The following is a 21,759-nucleotide window of genomic DNA, read 5'->3' as shown; positions in this document are numbered from 1 at the left end:
AGAAAGCCCGTGCAACTGTAGTAAAGGTCCACTGAAATGTGGCAAGAATGTTGATTGTGCAGCTACCACTGACTGCATTCTAAAGACAACTACCACTGACCGCATTCTAAAGACAACTACCACTGACTGCATTCTAAAGACAACTACCACTGACTGCATTCTAAAGACAACTACCACTGACTGCATTCTAAAGACAACTACCACTGACCGCATTCTAAAGACAACTACCACTGACCGCATTCTAAAGACAACTACCACTGACTGCATTCTAAAGACAACTACCACTGACTGCATTCTAAAGACAACTACCACTGACTGCATTCTAAAGACAACCACCACTGACTGCATTCTAAAGACAACTACCACTGACCGCATTCTAAAGACAACTACCACTGACTGCATTCTAAAGACAACTACCACTGACCGCATTCTAAAGACAACTACCACTGACCGCATTCTAAAGACAACTACCACTGACCGCATTCTAAAGACAACTACCACTGACTGCATTCTAAAGACAACTACCACTGACTGCATTCTAAAGACAACCACCACTGACTGCATTCTAAAGACAACTACCACTGACTGCATTCTAAAGACAACTACCACTGACTGCATTCTAAAGACAACTACCACTGACTGCATTCTAAAGACAACTACTGTTAAGTCTGTGTGTCCCAGTTATGCTTATTATAAATCACTGGACACAGACCACAAGAATAACTTTTAACAGGTCTTTACTATTCGGAGGTCAGGGCTGAACTGCCCAGCAAATCCCTACACAACACTTATATACCGGTGTGGTCACCACCGGTATTACAGTATATAGCAGCCAAGAGAAAGTAGTACATCTCTTAAGGTAGTTCTCTTAAGGTGGAACAGGTTACATACACCACAATCCTCCCTTTTTAGCTTAACAGTTATATCCCCATTTAACATAACATAATAACATATATATATACAACTTCATGCAAAACAGTTCAAAGATTCAGTCTCTGAGGAGGCCTCCTGATTCGAGTTGGATAACGCCTTTCAGGGGTCTCTGATTCTCGTTGCTGGGGTGACTCATCTAGTTGGTCTCTTATGGATTGGACATCATCATCAGGTACATTCACTTCTGAGGTAGATGCTTCAGGTTCACTAACTTCTTCCACGGTTGTCTCTGCCGTAACCATAGGTTCGACCCTTGTTCTCGATTCTACCAGTTGGTCAGCATGACGCCGTATTACATTTTCACCAATATCTACCGTGTACATCAGGGGTCCTTGTCTGGCCCGAATTGTTCCAGATTGCCATTTCTCGTTTTTATAGTCCCGGGCTAACACTGGTTGTCCTATTTCGAAACTCCGAGTGGTCTTGTTATTTATATGCTGGAACTGTTTGTTTTCAACTTCCCTCCGCACATTTGGTTTTAACAAGTCCAACCTGGACCGCAACCTCCTGTTATAGAACATCATGGCAGGACTTTGGTTTGTCACTGCATGAGTGGCGTTTCGATATGCCAGTAGGAATTTGTCCACCTTGGTTGTAGTGGAATCTGATCTTCGCTCATGGCCTTTATTGCTTTTTTGAACGTTTGTACAAATCTCTCGGCCAACCCGTTTGTAGCCGGATGATATGGGGCAGAGGTATAATGTTTCACCCCATTCTTCTTCATGAATTTCTGGAATTCTTCTGACACGAACTGCGGTCCGTTGTCTGAACATACTTGTTCTGGCAATCCATTTCTTGCAAATATCGTTCTTAGCACCGCGATCGTCTTTTCCGAGGTAGTGGTAGTCATCTTAATCACTTCTGGCCATTTAGAATGTGCGTCCACCGCAATTAAAAACATGGAGTCCATGAATGGACCAGCAAAGTCAATATGTACACGTTGCCATGGGGTTGAAGGCCATTCCCATGGATGCAGCGGTGCAATCGGAGGTGCATTTTGCACTTTTTGGCACCCTGAGCAGCTTTTCGTCAGATCCTCTCTCTGTTGGTCGATACCCGGCCACCACACATAAGCCCTAGCAAGGCTTTTCATCTTGACTCCCCCCAGATGACCTTCATGCAGTTCCTTTAGAACTCTCTCTCTTAACTTAGGAGGAATAATCACCCTTGTTCCATACATCAATGTTCCTTGACAGACGGACAGCTGTTCTTGTCTTGCTGAGAATGCCGGTAACAGTGGATCACCATGTGCTGGCCATCCCTTCACTGTCACTTCGTAGACCCGGGACAGTGTCGGGTCGTTCCTGGTTTCTCTTTCAATACTTGCATTGGTGACTGGTAAACATTCGATGATGGTCGAGTGAAATAACTCAACAGGGTCAACCGTCGGTGCCTCCTCCTCTGTAAGTAGTGGCAGGCGCGACAGCCCATCAGCATTACCATGCTGTTTTGTACCTTTGAATTCAATCTGATATTGATGTGCCCCTAGGAAAAGGGACCATCTCTGGAGTCTCTGTGCTGTCATCACCGAAACACCCTTCTTAGGGTTAAAAATGGATACCAACGGCTGGTGGTCTGTCAGAAGCGTAAACTTTTGGCCTTGCAGGTAATGATTAAACTTCTTTACTCCCCACACAAGGCTGAGAGCCTCCCTATCTATCTGAGCATAGTTGCGCTCAGCGGAGGTCAATGATCTGGATGCGAACGCAACTGGCCTCTCCAGGCCATTTGGCAACTTGTGTGAGAGTACTGCCCCAATACCATATGGAGAAGCATCACAAGCCAAACGAATAGGCAGCGTTGGGTTGAAGTGAGCCAACACTTCCTCTGAGGTGATCAATGCCTTGCTTTTGCGAAAGGCCCTCTTACAGTCCTCGCTCCACTTCCATGGTACTCCCTTCTGCAAAAAAGCGTTCAGCGGGTGCAGCACCGTGGATAAATTTGGCAGAAACTTATGGTAATAGTTAATCAACCCTAGGAACGACCTCAACTGGGATACATTATCCGGAGCAGGAGCCTTCACAACAGCTTCGATCTTGTCAGGAGACTTATGAAGCCCCTCCTGGTCAATGACATGACCACAGTACGAGATCCGCTTCTGAAAGAACTCACATTTCTGGCGATTAACTCGAAGTCCATATTCTTTCAATCTGGTGAGCACCAGTTCCAAATTTGCAAGGTGTTCCTCGTCATCATCTCCTGTAATCAGAATATCGTCCAGGTAACATTGTGTGCCTGGAATTCCCTGTAATACCTGCTCCATGGCCCTCTGCCAAATTGCTGGAGCCGATGCCACTCCAAAAACCAGTCTATTATACCGGTACAAGCCTCTATGCGTGTTGATCGTGAGATACTGGCGTGACTCTTCCTCAACTGCCATCTGTAAGTACGCCTGCGCCAGGTCTATCTTGGTGAAGTGTTTCCCGCCAGACAACGAAGCGAAGATATCCTCAATCCGCGGAAGCGGATACTGCACCGTGTGAAGCACCGGATTAACAGTGATCTTGAAATCTCCACAGATGCGAACCTTCCCCGGTTCCCCCGGCTTGTTGCTCGATGAACGCTTCATGACGGGGACAATGGGCGTGGCCCACTCACTCCAGTCTACCTTAGACAGTACTCCTGAACGTTCTAGCCCTTCCAGCTCAGCTTCCACAGCAGGTCGTATCGCATAAGGTACCGGTCTGGCTTTGAAAAATTTCGGGTTTGCATGTTCTTCAACCTTGATGTTTGCTGTAATTCCTCTCAGTGTTCCCAGTCCCTGTTGGAACACCTCTTTAGCATCGTCCAATATTCTGGACAATCGTTTAGGTTTGACATCCTCTTTTTTACCGGAATCTACCGTTAGTGCTTTTAAGGAATGCCAGTCCATATTTATTTTCCTAATCCACTCCCGTCCCAGTAGTGGTGGACCTCCCTCAGGTAGCACATATAAGTCCATTCCTCGGCTTTCTTTGCCCTTGTGGACCACCTTTACCTCTATCTTCCCGATGGGGTATACTCTTTGCCCCGTGTATGTTTTCAATACAATCTCCGTATCCCATAGGGAAATATGTGGGAATAACCTTTTGTAATCTTGCTTATTCATGACCGTCAATGCCGATCCAGTGTCCAATTCCATCTTCACTTGGACTCCTGCTATCTGAAGTGTGACCCAGATTGTTTGGAGGTCTACTTCCTGTGGTAAACCACTTTTAGCGTTCACTATCGTTACACTATCGTTATCACTGTTATATCGTTACTCTATGGTTATCACTGTTCACACTGTTGTATCACTATACGAGGTCGCCTCTTGTCACGCTGCTATACCTGGGCTGACCACTGCTGACTCCGCCCATGACTCCACCTACCTGCCCAGGTATAAAGGTAGTCGACTGGCTGGCATTCCTCCTTGTTGTATCCGATCACCCACGAGGGTGGGCTCTGTTATTTAGCCAATAAAAACCTATAGTTACTTTCTTAACTCGTCGCTTTTCATTGGATGAATTGATAGGTATATCACTTCCTTACCAACATTGTGTACTCTTAGACTACCCAGTTCATTACTGCTGGAGTCTGAATTTGACTTCTGTTCGTTCGAACTGTTCTCTGTCACCTTGTGTACCTTTCTGTACTTTTCCTGCGGTGACTTTTTGTTGCTGGTCTTCTTTCCTGACCGGCATACTTTAGCTATGTGACCAAGCCTGCCGCATTTTCTGCATTCCTGATTTTTGAACCAGCACTGGTTCTGATCGTGCGTTGTCTTTCCACAACGATAACATTTTACTGTACCCAAGACCATTTGATTGGTGCTGAGTTCCGGTGACCGTAGCTGCATTTCCGCAGTGCCTCTCGCTGCGGCTTCGTGCGATGCTGCAATAGTGACAGCTTTATCAAGCGTAAGATCATTCTCCTCAAGCAGTCGCTTTTGTGTTCCTTCTTTTAACAATCCACACACAAATTTATCTCTCAGCGCATCTGCTAGTCCTGTTCCAAACTGACAGTACTTTGATAGCTTACGCAGTTCAATTAAAAATTCAGCGTTGCTTTCGTCTTTCAGCTGCGTTCTTCTGTAAAATTTAAATCATTCCGCTATCATCAGCGGCGTGGGGTTTAAATGATTTTTCAGGACAGTAACAATATTCGCGAAAGTCTGATCCGCCGGTTTATCTGGTGACAGAAGGTGCTTCAATAGCCTGTATGTCTTCGCACCCATTGAGCTTAATAAGGTTAGTGCTTTCTCATCATCTGGTACCTTATTTGCTTTACAATAAACTTCCATGCGTTCTACATACGTGGTCCAATCTTCGATATCGCTATCAAAGGTATTAATGTTCCCATGTTTAGGCATCCTTGCAAGTTTTAAAATTTTTCTTTTTCTCAAAATGACGGCTTCCCGCGCTTGTCTTCTTCCCCCGCCTACTAAAATGGCGGCTTCCCGCGCTTGGCGGTCTTTCCCGCGCTCGTCTTCTTCCCCCGCCAACTACAATGGCGGATTCCCGCGTTTGCCTTCTTCCCCCGCTGGCTGCAATGGCGATTGCCGTGCTGCTGCCGTTCTCGCCTCCCCAGAGGCTCTCAATTCCCCGACGCTGCGCCTCTCGGCCTCGATTGCAGCCCGGCCCTTTTCACCGGCCGTAGTCGAGTTCTCTGCCCTTTTTCCTCCGTTTTCCCTCCCCCACTCCACAGTCAATGCGGCCGACTTTCTGCTCGTGTCGCTGATCGGCTTACCCACCACCATGGTAGAAGGGATGATCACTGCCTGTCGCTGATGGAGGGCTTCGTGGTCAGAATTTTTCTTTTTAACCCGGGTTCTCGATGCCTCCCGTGCGATGGTGCTCAGCAGGATGATGAGGGCGGATGCCTCTTCTCGACGCCCGTTCTGAGGACGAAGCTGCCTTGGATGTAAAACTGCCGCAGGGTAAGATCGGACTCGTCGCCACTGTTAAGTCTGTGTGTCCCAGTTATGCTTATTATAAATCACTGGACACAGACCACAAGAATAACTTTTAACAGGTCTTTACTATTCGGAGGTCAGGGCTGAACTGCCCAGCAAATCCCTACACAACACTTATATACCGGTGTGGTCACCACCGGTATTACAGTATACAGCAGCCAAGAGAAAGTAGTACATCTCTTAAGGTAGTTCTGTTAAGGTGGAACAGGTTACATACACCACAACTACCACTGACTGCATTCTAAAGACAACTACCACTGACTGCATTCTAAAGACAACTACCACTGACTGCATTCTAAAGACAACTACCACTGACTGCATTCTAAAGACAACTACCACTGACTGCATTCTAAAGACAACTACCACTGACTGCATTCTAAAGACTACTTGGGATCTTTTGGCCGCTGAACATGCACATCCAACTTCAGAAAATGAGGCTGGTGCATTTAGGCTGAGGCCAAAATCACCGTTTCTCTCGAGGCCTGTTAAGCCAGTGTTGGGAATGCTTCCACCAGATTAGACAAAAAAAATAAAGACTTGCATGTATGCAGCGCCTTTCACGACCACCGGACGTCCTAAAGCACTTTACAGCCAATGAAGTACTTTTTGAAGTGTTGTAATGTAGGAAACACGGCAGCCAATTTGCCCACAAACAGCAATGTGATCATGACCAGATCATCTCTTTTTGTTATGTTGATTGAAGCATAAATATTGGCCAGGACACCAGGGAGAATTCCCCTGTTCTTCTTCGAAATCGTGCCATGGGATCTTTTACGTCCACCTGAGAGAGCAGAGGGGGCCTTGGTTTAACATCTCATCAAAAGACTGCACCTCCGACAGTGCAGCACTGGAGTGTCAGCCTAGATTTTGTGCTCAAGTCTCTGGAGTGGGACTTGAACCCACAACCTTCTGACTCAGAGGCGAGGGTGCTACCCACTGAGCCACAGCTGACAAAGCACCATAAAGCCATATTTCCTATAAATTGCAGGATAATTTGTAAAGCTAGCTGAAGCTGACTTCAGGCAAGCAGCACACATTAGTGCCTTCCTGCTTCTCGGTAGATCGATAGTTGCATCTGGGCTAATATAAAATCACTGGGTCTTGTGCATTCTCTCCTTTGTTCTCTGCACTCAATGCTGCCCTCTGCTGCTTCTCCTCCAGTAAGCTCAATAGGGTCGACATTGTATACTGTGTGCTCCAAAGTCCCGTTACACTTCTAGTTCCTTGCAGAAATCTGCTGACTTATTCTTCAGATGTTTTCCCCAGGTTCAAACCTAGGGTACAAACCCACAAAACATAGAAACTTGAAAGCACAAGAATTTTGCATGTAGTAAGTTCAATTACAGTTACCCCTCCCAGAACTGCTTTTAACAGTCCAGACATTAGGGAGGAATTTTGGTTGATGTCAAAATGCAGGTAAATGAATTGTGCTTGCACCAAGGGAATACTGGGAATATCCTACATGACAACAGTGACTACACTTGAGTACTTCATTGGCTGTAAAGCATGTGGGATGTCCTGAGGCTGTGAAAGGTGCTATAGACATGCAAGTTTCTTCTTTTATTGTGGCTAGATGGACCTGAAGTCTTCTCCTGCCTGAAACTGTTACTCAGTTAAAACTCACTTTGGCTGTGAGTTTAAATGAGCCTTTGGAGGAATTCCAGCCCATGGGTTCCTTTTATGAAAGCTGATACACTGAGAACTGTTGGTGGATGCTTCCAGCACCACATGTGTCATTGATATTTAAACAAATTCTTTAGGAAGGATGTTGAAGCCTTAGGAAGGGTGTAGAAGAGATTTACTAGAATGCTACCAGGGATAAAGGAGTTCAATGATGTGGAAAGACTAAAGAAGCTGGGGTTGTTCTCCTTGGAACAGAGAAAGTTAAGAGGAGATTTGATAGAGGTGTTCAAAATCATCAAGGGTTTTGATTGGCAGTAGGGTCAATAACCAGAGGACACAGATTTAAGGTGATTGGCAAAAGAACCAGAGGTGACAGGAGGAAACTTTTTTTACGCAGCGCGTTGTTATGATCTGGAATGCGCTGCCTGAAAGGTGGAAGCAGATTCAATAGTAACTTTCAAAAGGAAATTGGATAAATACTTGAAAAGATTTACAGGGCTATGGGGAAAGAGCAGGGAAGTGGGACTAATTGGATAGCTCTGCCACAGGCACGGTAGGTAGAATGGCCTCCTGTGCTCTATCATTCTATGAAGGCATTTAGTGTATTCATTACTTTGATAACACTTCTCTAGTGTGCACTTACTAAATAAGTGGTCGGGGACACTTGCATAAAGTGAATCTGTATCTAAATACACTTTTTTTAGCACTTTCCAACAATATAGGCAATTCTTTAGGGGGGTGGGTGGTGGAAGAAGGAGAGGTGTTGCTCACCTTTCTGTTTTTCTTTGCAAGTTCCATTCATCAATATATCTTGCTCGAAATGTCAATTAAGTGCATAATTCAGAATGGGAGGAGTTCCACAAGATGCCTTGGTCAAAACTAGTTTACTGTGCTGCTCCAAGATTCCTTACATAGGAATGAAATAAGATTTCATTCTTTGATTTCCATGGCCGATTTGAAAAGCACATCCCTGCAAGATATGCATTATCTACAGATAAAGTTTTAGCCATAATCCGTCAATTCTTGGCACACTCTGAGAAAACAGCGGAAAATTCAGATTTCCTACTTCAGGGCTACGACGTACATGACGACCTTGAAGTGTTCAGCCGGTGTTTAATCTTAGGGCCACTGTGTACAACTTTCAAGCATAATCTATTGTATGAAAGAAATGGCCGTGAAGAATAGATGAAGCAGTATATTTTTGGGATTGACTGCTGTCACCTTGTAGTTTTGCTCCAGTGGCAGCAACATCCAGTCTATTTGGACCGTGTTGACCTGGTCAATTATGACTCTTTACATTTTAAATTGCTTCTGATTGGCCATTTTGCTGTTGTATAAATTTGACAGCAAGGCCGCTAGGAAGCAGTGGAATTTTGCTGTGCATGTATGAATTCTTTATTGAGCAATGATAGGTAGATCACTCCCGTATACGTCTAATGTTAATTCAGTCAATTTTTAACTCAAAATATCAAATTAATAGATAATTCATTAACTGATTAAGCAGAGAAGGCAGTATCTTTCTCCAGTCCACACTGAGGCTAACTTTTTCAATATCCAGGTTTATGGTCTCGTGAATCATTATGTTATATTAAACTCTTTAAATATTTGAGATTGTGCTTTACTGGAAACTGTTGATACTGTGAAAGTTTTGGTTTTCATGCTTTGTGTTGTGGTCAACCTGAGAATTATGGAACCCACTTTTTGTTTCTTGACTTCATAAGAGTAGTTTGTCTTACCCTACCAAATTGGAGCAAGGTGCACGGGTAGAGAATTGTTCTAAATGATTTCCTGCTGCTCACTTGCATTGTATGCTTCATTGGACCCCCTTCAGTGAGTAGCTGAGACACCTAGAGTAGGGCAGCAGTGCATTGCTTTCCCAAACCCAGGCTGCAGTATAAAAGCACCAATTTGTTAGCTGTCCGTGTCTGTTCTTCAGTTAATCCCTGAACCAAGCCATGGGTCAGAATCGGTGTTCCCTCTAATTTTTTGGGGGGCCACGTGGCCCCTTTAACGGGCTGCACAGCCCATTCAAAATTCTGCTCATGCGCAGTTTTTACCATTTAAAAGTTGGTGAGCTGGCTGTGCAGGACCTCCATCTTAAAGGGAACATTGGTCAGAATATGTCGATGGAAACTGAAAGAGATCAATTTGCAACAGTGAATAGGAGACATTTGCCTTCTCGTATTGCATAGAATCTGCTTATTCTCATCTCAAGATTCCTATGATTCTGAGTTCGTTTTGTAGTCTGGTAAAATCTCAACTGGAGCCCAAGTCTCGGTTGGAGTTTGTAGAGTAGTTATTTGAGTTCTATGTCTCGGACAAGCGATTTCATCCCATGCTGTTGTGTTGCACGATCTTCAAGAATCATAAGTGCCAGGCAATGACCATCTCCAACAAGAGAGAGTCCAACCACCTCCCCATGACATTCAATGGTATTACCATCACTGAATCCTCCACCATCAACATTCTGCCATTGACCAGAAGCTCAACTGAACCAACGCCATAAATGCAGTGGCTACTAGAGCAGGTCAGAAGCTGGGTATTCTGCAGCGAGCAGATCAGAAGCTGGGTATTCTGTGGTGAGTGTCTCGCCTCCTGACTCCCCAAAGTCTCTCCACCACCTACAAGGCACAAGTCAGGAGTGTGATGGAATACTCTCCACTTGCCTGGATGGGTGCAGCTGCTACAATACTCAAGAAGCTCGACACCATCCAAGACAAAGCAGCCCGCTTGATCGGCAGCCCGTCCTCCACCTCCGACATCCACTCCCTCCACCACCAGCGCACCATGGCTGCAGTGTGTACTTCCTGTAGGATGCACTGCTGCAACTCACCAAGGCTTCTTCGACAGCACCTCCCAAACCCCTGACCTCCACCACCTAGAAGGACTGGGGCAGCAGGTGCATGAGAACACCATCACCCACCTTCTTGAGCGCAACTAGGGATGGGCAGTAAATGCTGGACTTCCCAGCGGAGCTAAAATTCCGAGAATGAAATTTTTTTTAAAAATCTGAAACATCAGACCTCCTTGTGAGAACTTGTTCCCCAGTGAAACATAGCTTATTGCTCATGTAAGTTTTCAAGCTTGTGAACTACTTGCACACTGAGGATCAGGACACTGGAGACCAGATAAAGAAGGCTGCATCATTTTAGGCCGGCTTGCTGCTTTTGATGTATGCAGCTCTTGATAGGTGTCCTCTGTGGCTCATTGGTAGCACCCATTATAGGGGTTGACTTGACTGCTGACTAATAGACCTGAGTGCATAACAATGGAGGCAGGAGAGAGTGAGTGAAATTGGATTCGCGCTTTTTAAAGAAAAAGTTCCGGTGGAATGAAGGCGAGCGACGCTAAAAGTACGTCTGGATGTAGCAACTACAAGTTTTTGATTTTTTTTCATTAATTCTCGGGATGTGGGTGTCGCTGGCAAGGCCAGCATTTATTGCCCTTGAGAAGGTGGTGGTGAGCCGCCGCCTTGAACTGCTGCAGTCCGTGAAGTGAAGGTACTCCCACAGTGCTGTTAGGGACGGGGTTCCAGGATTTTGGCCCAGCGACGATGAAGGAATGACGATATATTTCCAAATCAGGATGGTGTGTGACTTGGAGAGGAACTTGGAGGTGGTGTTGTTCCCATGCGCCTGCTGCCCTTGTCCTTCTAGGTGGTAGAGGTCGTGGGTTTGGGAGGTGCTGCCGAAGAAGCATAACGAGTTGCTGCAGTGCATCTTGTAGATGGTAAACACTGCAGCCATGGTACGCCGGTGGTGGAGGGAGTGAATGTTTAAGATGGTGGATGGGGTGCCGATCAAGTGGGCTGCTTTGTCCTGGATGGTGTCGAGCTTCTTGAGTGTTATTGGAGCTGCACTCATCCAGGCAAGTGGAGTTTATTTAACGGCGTGGTGATTTTGTGTAGCTGTAAAATGCGTTCACTGGTGCTGCATTGATTTCAATAGTAGTTACAGACAGGATAGTGTATCGCAAACATTTTTAAATGTCTCCTACAGAAGATACATGATTCTAATCGGTCACATTATATTGCAGGGCTTAGTCTTGGGGTAAATTGCTCCATGTGACATACATCACCGCAAATACGTGCTTTTTGAACTATTTAGAGTACTGTGTTGCAAAACATTCTGCGAGGGGAAGGGGAACAGCCAGCAGTTGTGCTTCATGTTAGAACCAATGACTTGGGTATAAAAGTGTTGCGGTCCTTCAGGCAGAGTTTCAGGAGCTAGGAAAAAGATTAAAAAACAGGACCTCAAAGGTAGTAATCTCAGGATTACTTCCAGTGCCACGTGCTAGTGACTATATAAACAGGATGATAGTGTAGGTAACTGTGTGGCTGGAGAAGTGGTGTAGGAGGAAAGGTTTCAGATTGCTGGGGCATTGGGACTGGTTCTGGGGGAAGGGGCACCTGTACAAGATGGACGGGTTGCACCTGAACAGAGCCGGGACCAATGTTCTCACTGAGAGGTAAACCAGTACTGTTGGGGAGGGTTTAAACTAATTTGGCAGGGGGAGGAGGACCAGAAACTGGCAGAAGGGAGCAGCAATGAGATCAGACAACAGAGAGATATAAACAGCAGTGAAATTAGAAATAGTCCAAAAATTACAGGGACCAGATGAGAAATGTTTTCACTGAGAGTTGTCGGGATCTGAAACGCTTTCCCTGAAAAGGTGGTGGAAGCTGATTCCATGAATAATTTTAAAAGGGAGTTGTCCGGTACTCGAGGATGAGGAACTTCCAGGGTTACGGACAAAAAGCGGGGATGTGGGACTAAACACGACTGCTCTTTCAAAGAGCCGGCACAGGCACGACGGGCCGAATGGCCGCCTCTTGTGCTGTAAGTTTCTATGAACTGAGAACAAAGGAAATATACTAATTTATAACTTCCTTTATTGATAACGAGTGGCTGTCGGCCTTGGGGAGGAGGGGAGGTTAAGTGGAATCTTTGTGGTTCAGTTGGTTGTACTTGGCAGGCTGAATAATCTGATACCTGAGCCAGGCAGCACCTGCAGTACTCCAGGGTGCTGTTGATAAGCCAGCTTGACTCACTAATGGAACCTGTTGCTGTTTTCTGAAATTCTTTCTACACTGCTCCACATAACCCTAATGGGTGGGGTAATCTAGCAGGACAAGTAGTGCTCTGTGCTGGTAAGCTGCAAGGTTTTAGCTGGTTAAGTTTGAGAATTACTCATACAGCCACTTGGGGGTCCCGACACTAGCTGTTGCCAATAAATTTTCTGGGCTTCAATAAATGGGGCACCTCTCTATGGGAGAGACTACTCCATATCTGGAATTACTTGTATGGATTTCTAAGTACTTGGGTTTAAGAAACTCTTCTGCACGGTGATTAGTTTCTGCATATATCTGATACCCTGCAGAGTACATTCTCTTTTCAATTATACTTTAAAATTAGGCCATCTCTGCACATTCATCTTTTTTGGGAGGTTTACTGTAAAGCTTTGCTTAAAGAAAGGGGAACTTTAACAAAAGTGCCTTCGATGATTATGGTAATTTTAGATCTTCTCACAGTGGTGAAATTAATCTTCCAACTCACTATGTGGCCTAATTCCTGAGAACTGAATTTGAATCCAGGCCACACTGATGAATGACTCTCTGCTTCTTCTTCATGGATCCAATGTGAACAGAGTTTGGCTGTGGCTGTGGGGAAGATCTATCTATTGTAATGTAAAGAGAGCTTTAACTTGCATCTAACTCCTGCTGTACCTAATAGGAGGATGCAAAAAGTGGGACAAAGTTTCAATCGAAGCATTGGCAATCTCCTGCTTCTGACCTTAAAAACAGGATTCCTTTCTTTTCTCCACAGCCGCCACAATTTCTTTTCAAGTCTCTTATCCCCCTTCCCAACAACAACATCAACTTCCTTCCCCGTTGTACTGTGTGTTAGTTATATGGACTCTTGAAATAGGTCATGGCACAATGTGATATAGAAGATATATAAAATTAGTACTGTGAGTATTCTTTTATGGCTACAGTTCCTTTCAAAACATTTATAGTCACCTAATTCTCAATGTAGCTACAGAAATGCATGTTAAATGGTTGGTTATAGTTTGTGCTGGTTGTATTTTGTAGGAACTGGGGAAAAATACTCATCCTTGTTTTCCCTCCACGGCCTTGCCCCTCCCTATCCATGTAATCTCCCCCAGCCCCACAACCCTCTGAGATGTCTGCACTCCTCTAATTCTGTCCTCTTGAGCTTCCCCGATTTTAATCGTTCCACCGTTGGTGGCTGTGCCTTCAGCTTCCTAGGCCCTAAGCTCTGGAATTTCTTCTGGAAACCTCTCCACCTCTCTACCTCTCTTTCCTCCTTTAAGATGCTCCTTAAAACCTACCTCTTTGATCAAGCTTTTGCTCATCTGCCCTAGTATCTCCTTATGTGGCTCGGTGTCAAATGTTGTTTGATAATCGCTCCTGTGAAACGCCTTGGGACATTTCACTATGTTAGAGGTGCTATATAAATGCAAGTTGATGTTGATGAGAAAATTATTTAAATGTGTAATCTATTTCAAACTGCACCATCCACTCCTTTTAAAAATAAAAGCACTGCTTAAGGCTGTTTCCTTTTCCATTCAACAGGTATGGGATTCGTCCAGAGAACGTGATCCTGTATGGTCAGAGTATAGGCACAGTACCTACGGTAGACCTGGCTGCTCGATACGAATGTGCTGCAGTTATCCTTCATTCTCCCTTGATGTCTGGTATGCGGGTAGCCTTCCCAGACACCAAGAAGACCTACTGCTTCGATGCGTTCCCCAAGTAAGTGGTTTTTCTCCCGATATTAACAGAATCATTGTTGATTAGGTAAGTGATGAATGTTAGTGAGGGTAAGTTTTGATTTTGTAGTATAGGATCCTCTTAAAGGTTTCCACCTCCATAACATCGCCCGACTCTGCCCCTGCCTCAGTTTGTCTGCTGCTGAAACCCTCATCCATTCCTTTATTACCTCTAGACTTGACTATTCCAATGCACTCCTGGCCGGCCTCCCACGCTCTACCCTACGTAAACTTGAGATTATCCAAAACTGCTGCCCTTGTCCTAACTCGCACCAAGTCCTGTTCACCCATCACCCCTGTGCTCGCTAACCTACATTGGCTCCTGGTTAAGCAGCGCCTCGATTTTAAAATTCTCATCCTTGTTTTCAAATCCCTCCATGGCCTTGCCCCTCCCTATCTCTCTAATCTCCTACAACCCTCCGTGTTACGTCCGTGTAATAATAAGAGGACTGCAGAGAACGGTACAACAGGTGTTTACTCAATGTGGTTCAAACTGCAACTGAAACAACAGATTACTACTCAGCGTTATATACAGGTGTGGTCACTGCCGGTACTACAGTATACATGAGCTGTAGAAAGTAGTTCCCCCCTTAAAGGTACATACATTACAATTCTTCCCCTTTTAGATTAACAGTACCATAACACTCATTTAACAATTAAATATCAAACTAATTACAATTAACACTTTTAACATGCAACATTAGCTGAAAATAGCCTATTTATAAATTCAGTCTTTGGGGAGGCTTCCTGATCCTTTCTGGATAGCGCCTTTCCCGAGTGTCTTGCTCTTGGTGCGGAGGCGATTCTGGCCCCCTGTCGTCGGTTGGTTCATCAGCTTCCGATGCTACTGTTTCTGGGGTAGATGCTACCTGTACGTCGGGTTCATCACCAGGTACGTATGGGCGAGGCATGGGGTTGACTCGTTCCTGTGACTCTAGGATCTGGTCAGCATGGCGTCTCACGATGCTCTCCCCAACGTCCACTGTGTACATTAGTGGCCCCTGCTGTGTGCATATCGTTCCTGGTTGTCATTTCTCTGTTCGGTATTCGCAGGCCAAGACTGGTTGCCCTACATTGAAGCTCCTTGTCGGCTTCTCATTGATGTGCTGGAATTGCTTACTCTCAACATCTCTTCGTACATTTGGTCTGAGCAAATCCAGACGAGATCTCAACCTTCGGTTAAAGAACATCATGGCCGGGGCCTGGTTGGTGACTGCATGTGTCGCATTTCTGTAGGCCAACAGGAAATTGTCCACCTTATGCTGCAGTGGAATGTCGTCATCGCACATGGCCTTTACTGCTTTTTTAAAGGTTTGTACGAACCTCTCAGCCAATCCATTTGTGGCTGGATGACGGGGCGGATGTGTAATGCCTTACCCCATTCCTTTTCATAAATCTTAGAAACTCTTCGGACACAAACTGTGGTCCGTTATCAGAGCAAATCTGCTCTGGCAAGCCGTTCCTGGCAAAAATGGTCCGTAGGACTGCAATAGTTTTCTCCGTGGTGGTGGAGGACATTTTGATCACCTCAGGCCATTTTGAGTGCGCATCCACGGCTATTAAAAACATTTAGTCCATGAATGGACCAGCAAAATCAATATGCACCCGTTGCCATGGAGATGAGGGCCACTCCCATAGGTGTAGAGGGGCATGTGGTGGTGCATTTTGGACCTTCTGGCATCCTGAGCAGCTCTTTGTCAGGTCCTCGATTTGCTGATCGATCCCCGGCCACCACACATAAGCCCTAGCAAGGCTTTTCATTTTCACCCCTCCCAGATGACCTTCGTGAAGCTCATTGAGCACTCTCTCCCTTAACTTGGGTGGAATTACCACTTGGGATCCACACATCAAGGTCCCCTGGCATACTGACAGCTGTTCTCTTCTGGATGAGAATGCTGGCAACAGTGAGTCGCCATGTGCTGGCCATCCCTTCACCGTCAAATCATATACCCGAGACAGTGTCGGGTCATTTCGGGTCTCCTTCTCTATACCAGCGTTAGTTACTGGCAAGCATTCAATTATAGTTGAATGAAATATTTCGACAGGGTCCACTGCTGGTGCTTCCTCCGCAGTAGGCAGTGGCAGGCGTGATAGCCCATCAGCGTTTCCATGCTGTTTCGTGCCCTTATACTCGATTTCATATTGGTGCGCCCCTAGAAAAAGGGACCATCTTTGTAGCCGTTGCGCAGTCGTCACCGGAACGCCCTTCTTTGGATTAAAGATGGAGACAAGTGGTTGGTGGTCAGTTAGCAAGGTGAACTTCTGCCCGTGCAGATAGTGATTGAACTTTTTCACTCCCCACACTCGGCTGAGGGCCTCCCTGTCAATCTGGGCGTAGTTACGTTCGGCTGAGGTTAGTGACCGAGACGCAAAGGCTACTGGCCTCTCCGAGCCGTCCGGGAATTTGTGCGACAGCACCGCTCCAAAGCCATAGGGTGATGCATCACACGCCAACCGAATTGGTAGTGCTGGGTTGAAATGAGCCAACACCTCTTTTGATGTGATCAATGCTTTGCTCTTCTGGAAAGCTCGTTTACATTCGTCACTCCACTTCCATGGCACCCCAGTTTGCAGTAGGGTGTTCAGTGGGTGTAGTATGGTAGACAAATTCGGCAAGAACTTAGTAGTTCACCAGCCCGAGGAACGACCTCAGTTGTGACACATTTTCCGGTGCTGGAGCCTTGACTACTGCCTCAACCTTTTCAGGGGACTTATGTAACCCCTCTTTATCAATAACGTGGCCACAATAGGAGATCTGCTTGTGGCGATTAGCTCGGAGCCCATATTCCTTCAATCTAGTGAGCACCTGCTCCAGGTTGGCGAGGTGATCACTGTCATTTTCGCCCGTGACCAGGATAACGTCCAAATAACACTGGGTCCCTGGAAACCCTTGCAGGACTTGTTCCATTGCCCTTTGCCAAATAGCCGGAGCTGATGCTACCCCGAACACCAGCCGGTTGTATTGTAGAGACCTTTGAGTGTTGATCGTGAGGTACTGTTTCGAGGCTTCTTCTACCTCCATTTGCAGGTACGCCTGGGCCAGATCAATCTTAGTGAAGCGTTTCCCTCCAGATAGCGAGGCGAAAATATCTTCAATCCGCGGAAGCGGATATTGTACAGTGTGAAGGACTGGGTTCACTGTCACCTTAAAGTCCCCACAGATGCGAACCTTCTTTGGTTCCCCAGGCGTATTACTCAACGACCTCTTCATTACAGGAACGATGGGTGTAGCCCACTCGCTCCAGTCCACTTTGGACAGTACTCCTGAATGTTCCAAACCTTCCAGCTCTGCTTCGACGGCTGGGCGGATCGCATAAGGTACCAGCTGGCCTTAAAAAAAAAAAAAAAAAAAAAAAAAAAAAACTTTGGGCTTGCATTTTCCTCTATTTTGATCGTCACTGTTATGCCTTTTAGTGTTCCGAGTCCCTGCTGGAACACTTCTTGTGCGTCAGTTAGCATTTTTGACAGTCGTCCAGGTGTGACGTCGTCATCCTTTTTAGCATCTACAGTCAGTGCTTGTATGGAATGCCAATCTAGCTGTATCTTCCGGATCCATTCACGTCCTAGTGGTGGTGGTCCTCCATCTGGCAATACATATAGGTCCATTTTTGGTGTTTCCTTGCCGTTATATATAACGTTCACCCTTATTTTTCCTTTGGGGTAGACTTTTTGCCCCATGTACGTCTTCAAGACAATCTTTGTATCTCTCAAGAGTATATGTGAGAATAGCCGCTTGTAGTCCCTTCGGTTTATGACTGTTAGGGCTGATTCTGTGTCCAATTCCATTTTCACTTGGACTCCTGCTATCTTGAGCGTGACCCAGATAGTTTGGTGATCCTCCGTTTTGATCACATTATGTAGTTTCAGACAACCCAGCTCCTTGCTTCCGGAGTCTGTATCACTTCTGTTCGTCTGAACTACTCTCCGTCACCTTATGTACCTTCTTGTACTTCTCCTGTGGAGATTTCTTGCTGCTGGTTTTCTTTCCCGACCTGCAGACTCTTGCTATGTGTCCTACTTTTCCACACTGTCTGCACACTTTGTCCTTGAACCAGCAATCATTATGGTCGTGTGTTGTTCTGCCGCAGCGATAGCACTTCACTGTTCCGTATGACATTTCATTTGTGCCATATTCTTGCGGTCTCCGTTGTATCTCTGCAGCGCCCCGTGCTGCTGCTTCGTATGATACTGCAATGCTGAAAGCCTTGTCCAGCGTAAGATCCTTTTCTGATAGAAGCCGTTTCTGGGTTCCTTCACTTTGAAGCCCACACACAAACTTGTCCCTTAAAGTATCTGCTAGTCCCATTCCAAACTGGCAGTGTTTCGATAGCTTGCGCAATTCCGTTAAATACTCAGCATTACTTTCATCTTTATGCTGGTTCCTTTTGTGAAACTTAAATCTTTCTGCGATCAGCAGTGTGGGGTTTAAGTGGTCCTGTAGGATTGACACTATGTTTTCAAAATCCTTTTCTACTGGCTTCTCTGGGGTTACTAGGTTTCGTAGTAAGCCATTCGCTTTTGCACCCATTGAATTCAACAATACCAGCGCTTTCTTGTCATCTGGCACTTCATTCGCCTTGCAGTATACTTCTATGCATTCGACATATGTCGTCCAATCTTCGACTTCATTGTCGAACGCTGTGATACTGCCACTCTTCGGCATTTTTGGGCGTGGTTAGACTGGCTTAAAATGGCGTCTCCCGCGCTTTCCTTTCTTCCCCGCTGCGGCTTAAAATGGCGTCTCCCGCGCTGCTGCCAACGCCGCTCTCGGCGGTCCTTGTGGCAAATGGCGACGCCCTGTGGGTTTCGTGCGCTGCTCCTGCGCTGCTGCGAACGCCGCTCTCTGCGGTCCTCGTGGCAATGGCAGCGCCTCGCGTTTTCCTGCGCGCCTCTCTCCCCCGTTGGCGCTGCTTGGCCCTTGACCACCGGCTGCGCTCTACTCTCTCTCGCCTCTCTCCCCCGTTGACGCCGCTCGGTCCTGAACACCGGTTGCGCCCTGTGCGCTCTGCCCTCTCTCCCCCGTCGACGCTGCTCGGCCTTTTTCTGTGCCGCTCGGTCGGGCTCTAGCCTGTTGCTGTCCGGGAAGGGTCTGCGCAGTACCTATTGCCAGCCTGTTTCGCTGGACCACCGTGACTGGAAAGCCAAGCCTGGCTCTCGACAGCCTCCCCTGCGATGCTCAAATCTCCGCTGGATGACTGGGCAGTTGCCCGTGGTCGACGCCCGTGCTTCTGGACTCGACCTTCTTCCGCTGTTCTCCAGGAGCGAATCCCTGGGAGGTGATGCAGAGTTGCAGGTAGGTTCGAACTTGCTCGTCGCCACTGTTACGTCCGTGTAATAATAAGAAAAGGACTGCAGAGAACGGTACAACAGGTGTTTACTCAACGTGGTTCAAACTGCAACTGAAACAACAGATTACTACTCAGCGTTATATACAGGTGTGGTCACTGCCGGTACTACAGTATACATGAGTTGTAGAAAGTAGTTCCCCCCTTAAAGGTACATATATTACACTCCGAGATATCTGCGCATCTCCAATTTTGGTCTCTTGCGTATCCCCAATTTTTATTGCGCCACCATTGGCGGCCGTGCCTTCAGCTGCCTAGACCCTAAGCTCTGGAATTCCCTCCCTAAACCTCTCCACCTTTCTCCTCCTTTAAGATGCTCCTTAAAATCTACCTCTTTGACCAAGCTTTTGGTCATGTACCCTAATATCTCCTTATGTGGCTCGGTGTCAAATTTTGTTTGATAACGCTTCTGTGAAGCGCCTTGGGATGTTTTACTATGTTAAAGGTACTATATAAATACTTCTTGTTGTTTGCTAATCTTTGTTGCACTTGGCCAGTTCAAGTGATGCGGTGCTACACTTAGGAAATCTTCTCCAACTCCAGCGTAGCGAGATGCTACACCATTTTGAGTGGACAGTGGAAGCTCCAGTTTTCTCAGACGCAGTACCACTGTACAAGAATGTATGCTGTGAATCATGCATAGTGTGAATGTGCACATTGATGCTTCATGTTTCTGTCCAAAATTGAGCGCTCTCTGTGGCCCCTTTCACCCAGCCACAAATATACATTTAATCTGCTTACCACCATGAGTGTCCCAAGGTGAAGGGGCCAACATTGGGACATTCTGTTAAGTAGTTACTGTCCTTGCACGTGTTTTAATTTCTGGTACACAATGTTGACTCCAGCTATTAATTGCAGGTTATGAAGCTTTGCTCCGGTGATAAACAATCTTCATGTAGCTCTTGAGAGGAGGGATAAGGCATCCAACCCTGAAATGCTGATATAAATTACGGGCGTGGACATAGAACTTTGGACGAAACTATAAAATGCTTTCTAATTATGATGAACTTAATGTTCAAAGGGCTGAATGGCCTACTCTTGTTTTATGTTCTTATGTTTGTTTTATGTTCCTATGTTTAGTACATGATTGCAGAAGCGATGGTATGTAGGGAACTATGTAAGAATGAGGTGTAAGTGTCATTTGTCTCACGTGCAGTACAGCACGAATCTGCTGATGCCCAGATGTTAGTTTATGCTAAACTTATTTGAGTATGAAGTATTTGTGCCATTGCTGTAATTAGCTTGATAATGAGTTACACTGCCACTTCAATTAACTCTTCGTAGCCCAGTTTCAAATACGTTTGAAGCTTTGTCTTGTTTCCAATATTCTAGGTAGCTCTGATTCGTCTATCATGTTAAACTTGCATTTATATAGAAATCTTCACACAGAAATAACATCTCCAAGCACTTTACAGGCAGACGGGTGGACACAGGTGGGGAAAGGAAAAAAACGAGGAAGTCCGAAGTCAAGGTTGAATAGATGTTTTGGTCACGGAGGTAGTATGGTGGAGATGGGGAAGATGGCAAGGAGAACTTTTGGGAAATTAATCATCGAGGTGATGAAGGCATGGATTAAGATGGATTTTTTGAAGCTCGAGGCTGGATAAACGTTTCGTGGCCAATGAGTGGGTCGCATACACAAATATGATCCCCTCCCCTCCCCTCCCTCACCACAGAGTGATAGCAAGTAAATGATGACTAGGCTATGTCTAAGGATGAGGCACTTGAGCAGACCAGTAGTTGTCAAGCAGGTCATAGAGTCATAGAGTCATAGAGTCATAGAGTAATACAGCACGGATAGAGGCCCTTCGGCCCATCGTGTCCGCGCCGGCCATCAAGCCCTGTCTAATCTAATCCCATATTCCAGCATTTGGCCCGTAGCCTTGTATGCTATGGCATTTCAAGTGCACATCCAAATGCTTCTTAAATGTTGTGAGGGTTTCTGCCTCCACAACCCTTTCAGGCAGTGAGTTCCAGACTCCAACCACCCTCTGGGTGAAAAAGTTCTTTCTCAAATCCCCTCTAAACCTCCCGCCCTTTACCTTGAATCTATGCCCCCTAGTTATTGACCCCTCTACTAAGGGAAAAAGCTCCTCAGCATCCATCCTATCTATGCCCCTCATAATTTTGTAC

At 46.0% G+C, this 21,759-nt stretch overlaps 1 protein-coding gene across 1 annotated transcript in view; it reads left to right on the top strand.

The window, feature by feature from the left end:
* LOC147124741 (alpha/beta hydrolase domain-containing protein 17B) overlaps positions 1-21,759 on the top strand; it is a 132,065-nt gene that overhangs the window by 100,513 nt on the left and 9,793 nt on the right. Inside the window, exon 2 of the mRNA XM_085992492.1 lies at positions 14,085-14,264. Coding sequence (XP_085848618.1) covers positions 14,085-14,264 — 180 coding nt within the window. The remainder of the gene's footprint in view (positions 1-14,084; positions 14,265-21,759) is intronic.

This window comes from Somniosus microcephalus, chromosome 1 (assembly GCF_052327205.1).
Source record: "Somniosus microcephalus isolate GS21.2 chromosome 1, FLI_Smic_1.0, whole genome shotgun sequence".
Taxonomy (NCBI): domain Eukaryota; kingdom Metazoa; phylum Chordata; class Chondrichthyes; order Squaliformes; family Somniosidae; genus Somniosus; species Somniosus microcephalus.
Note: the sequence above shows the minus strand (reverse complement) of the source record. Positions and strands in the feature narration are given on the sequence as shown.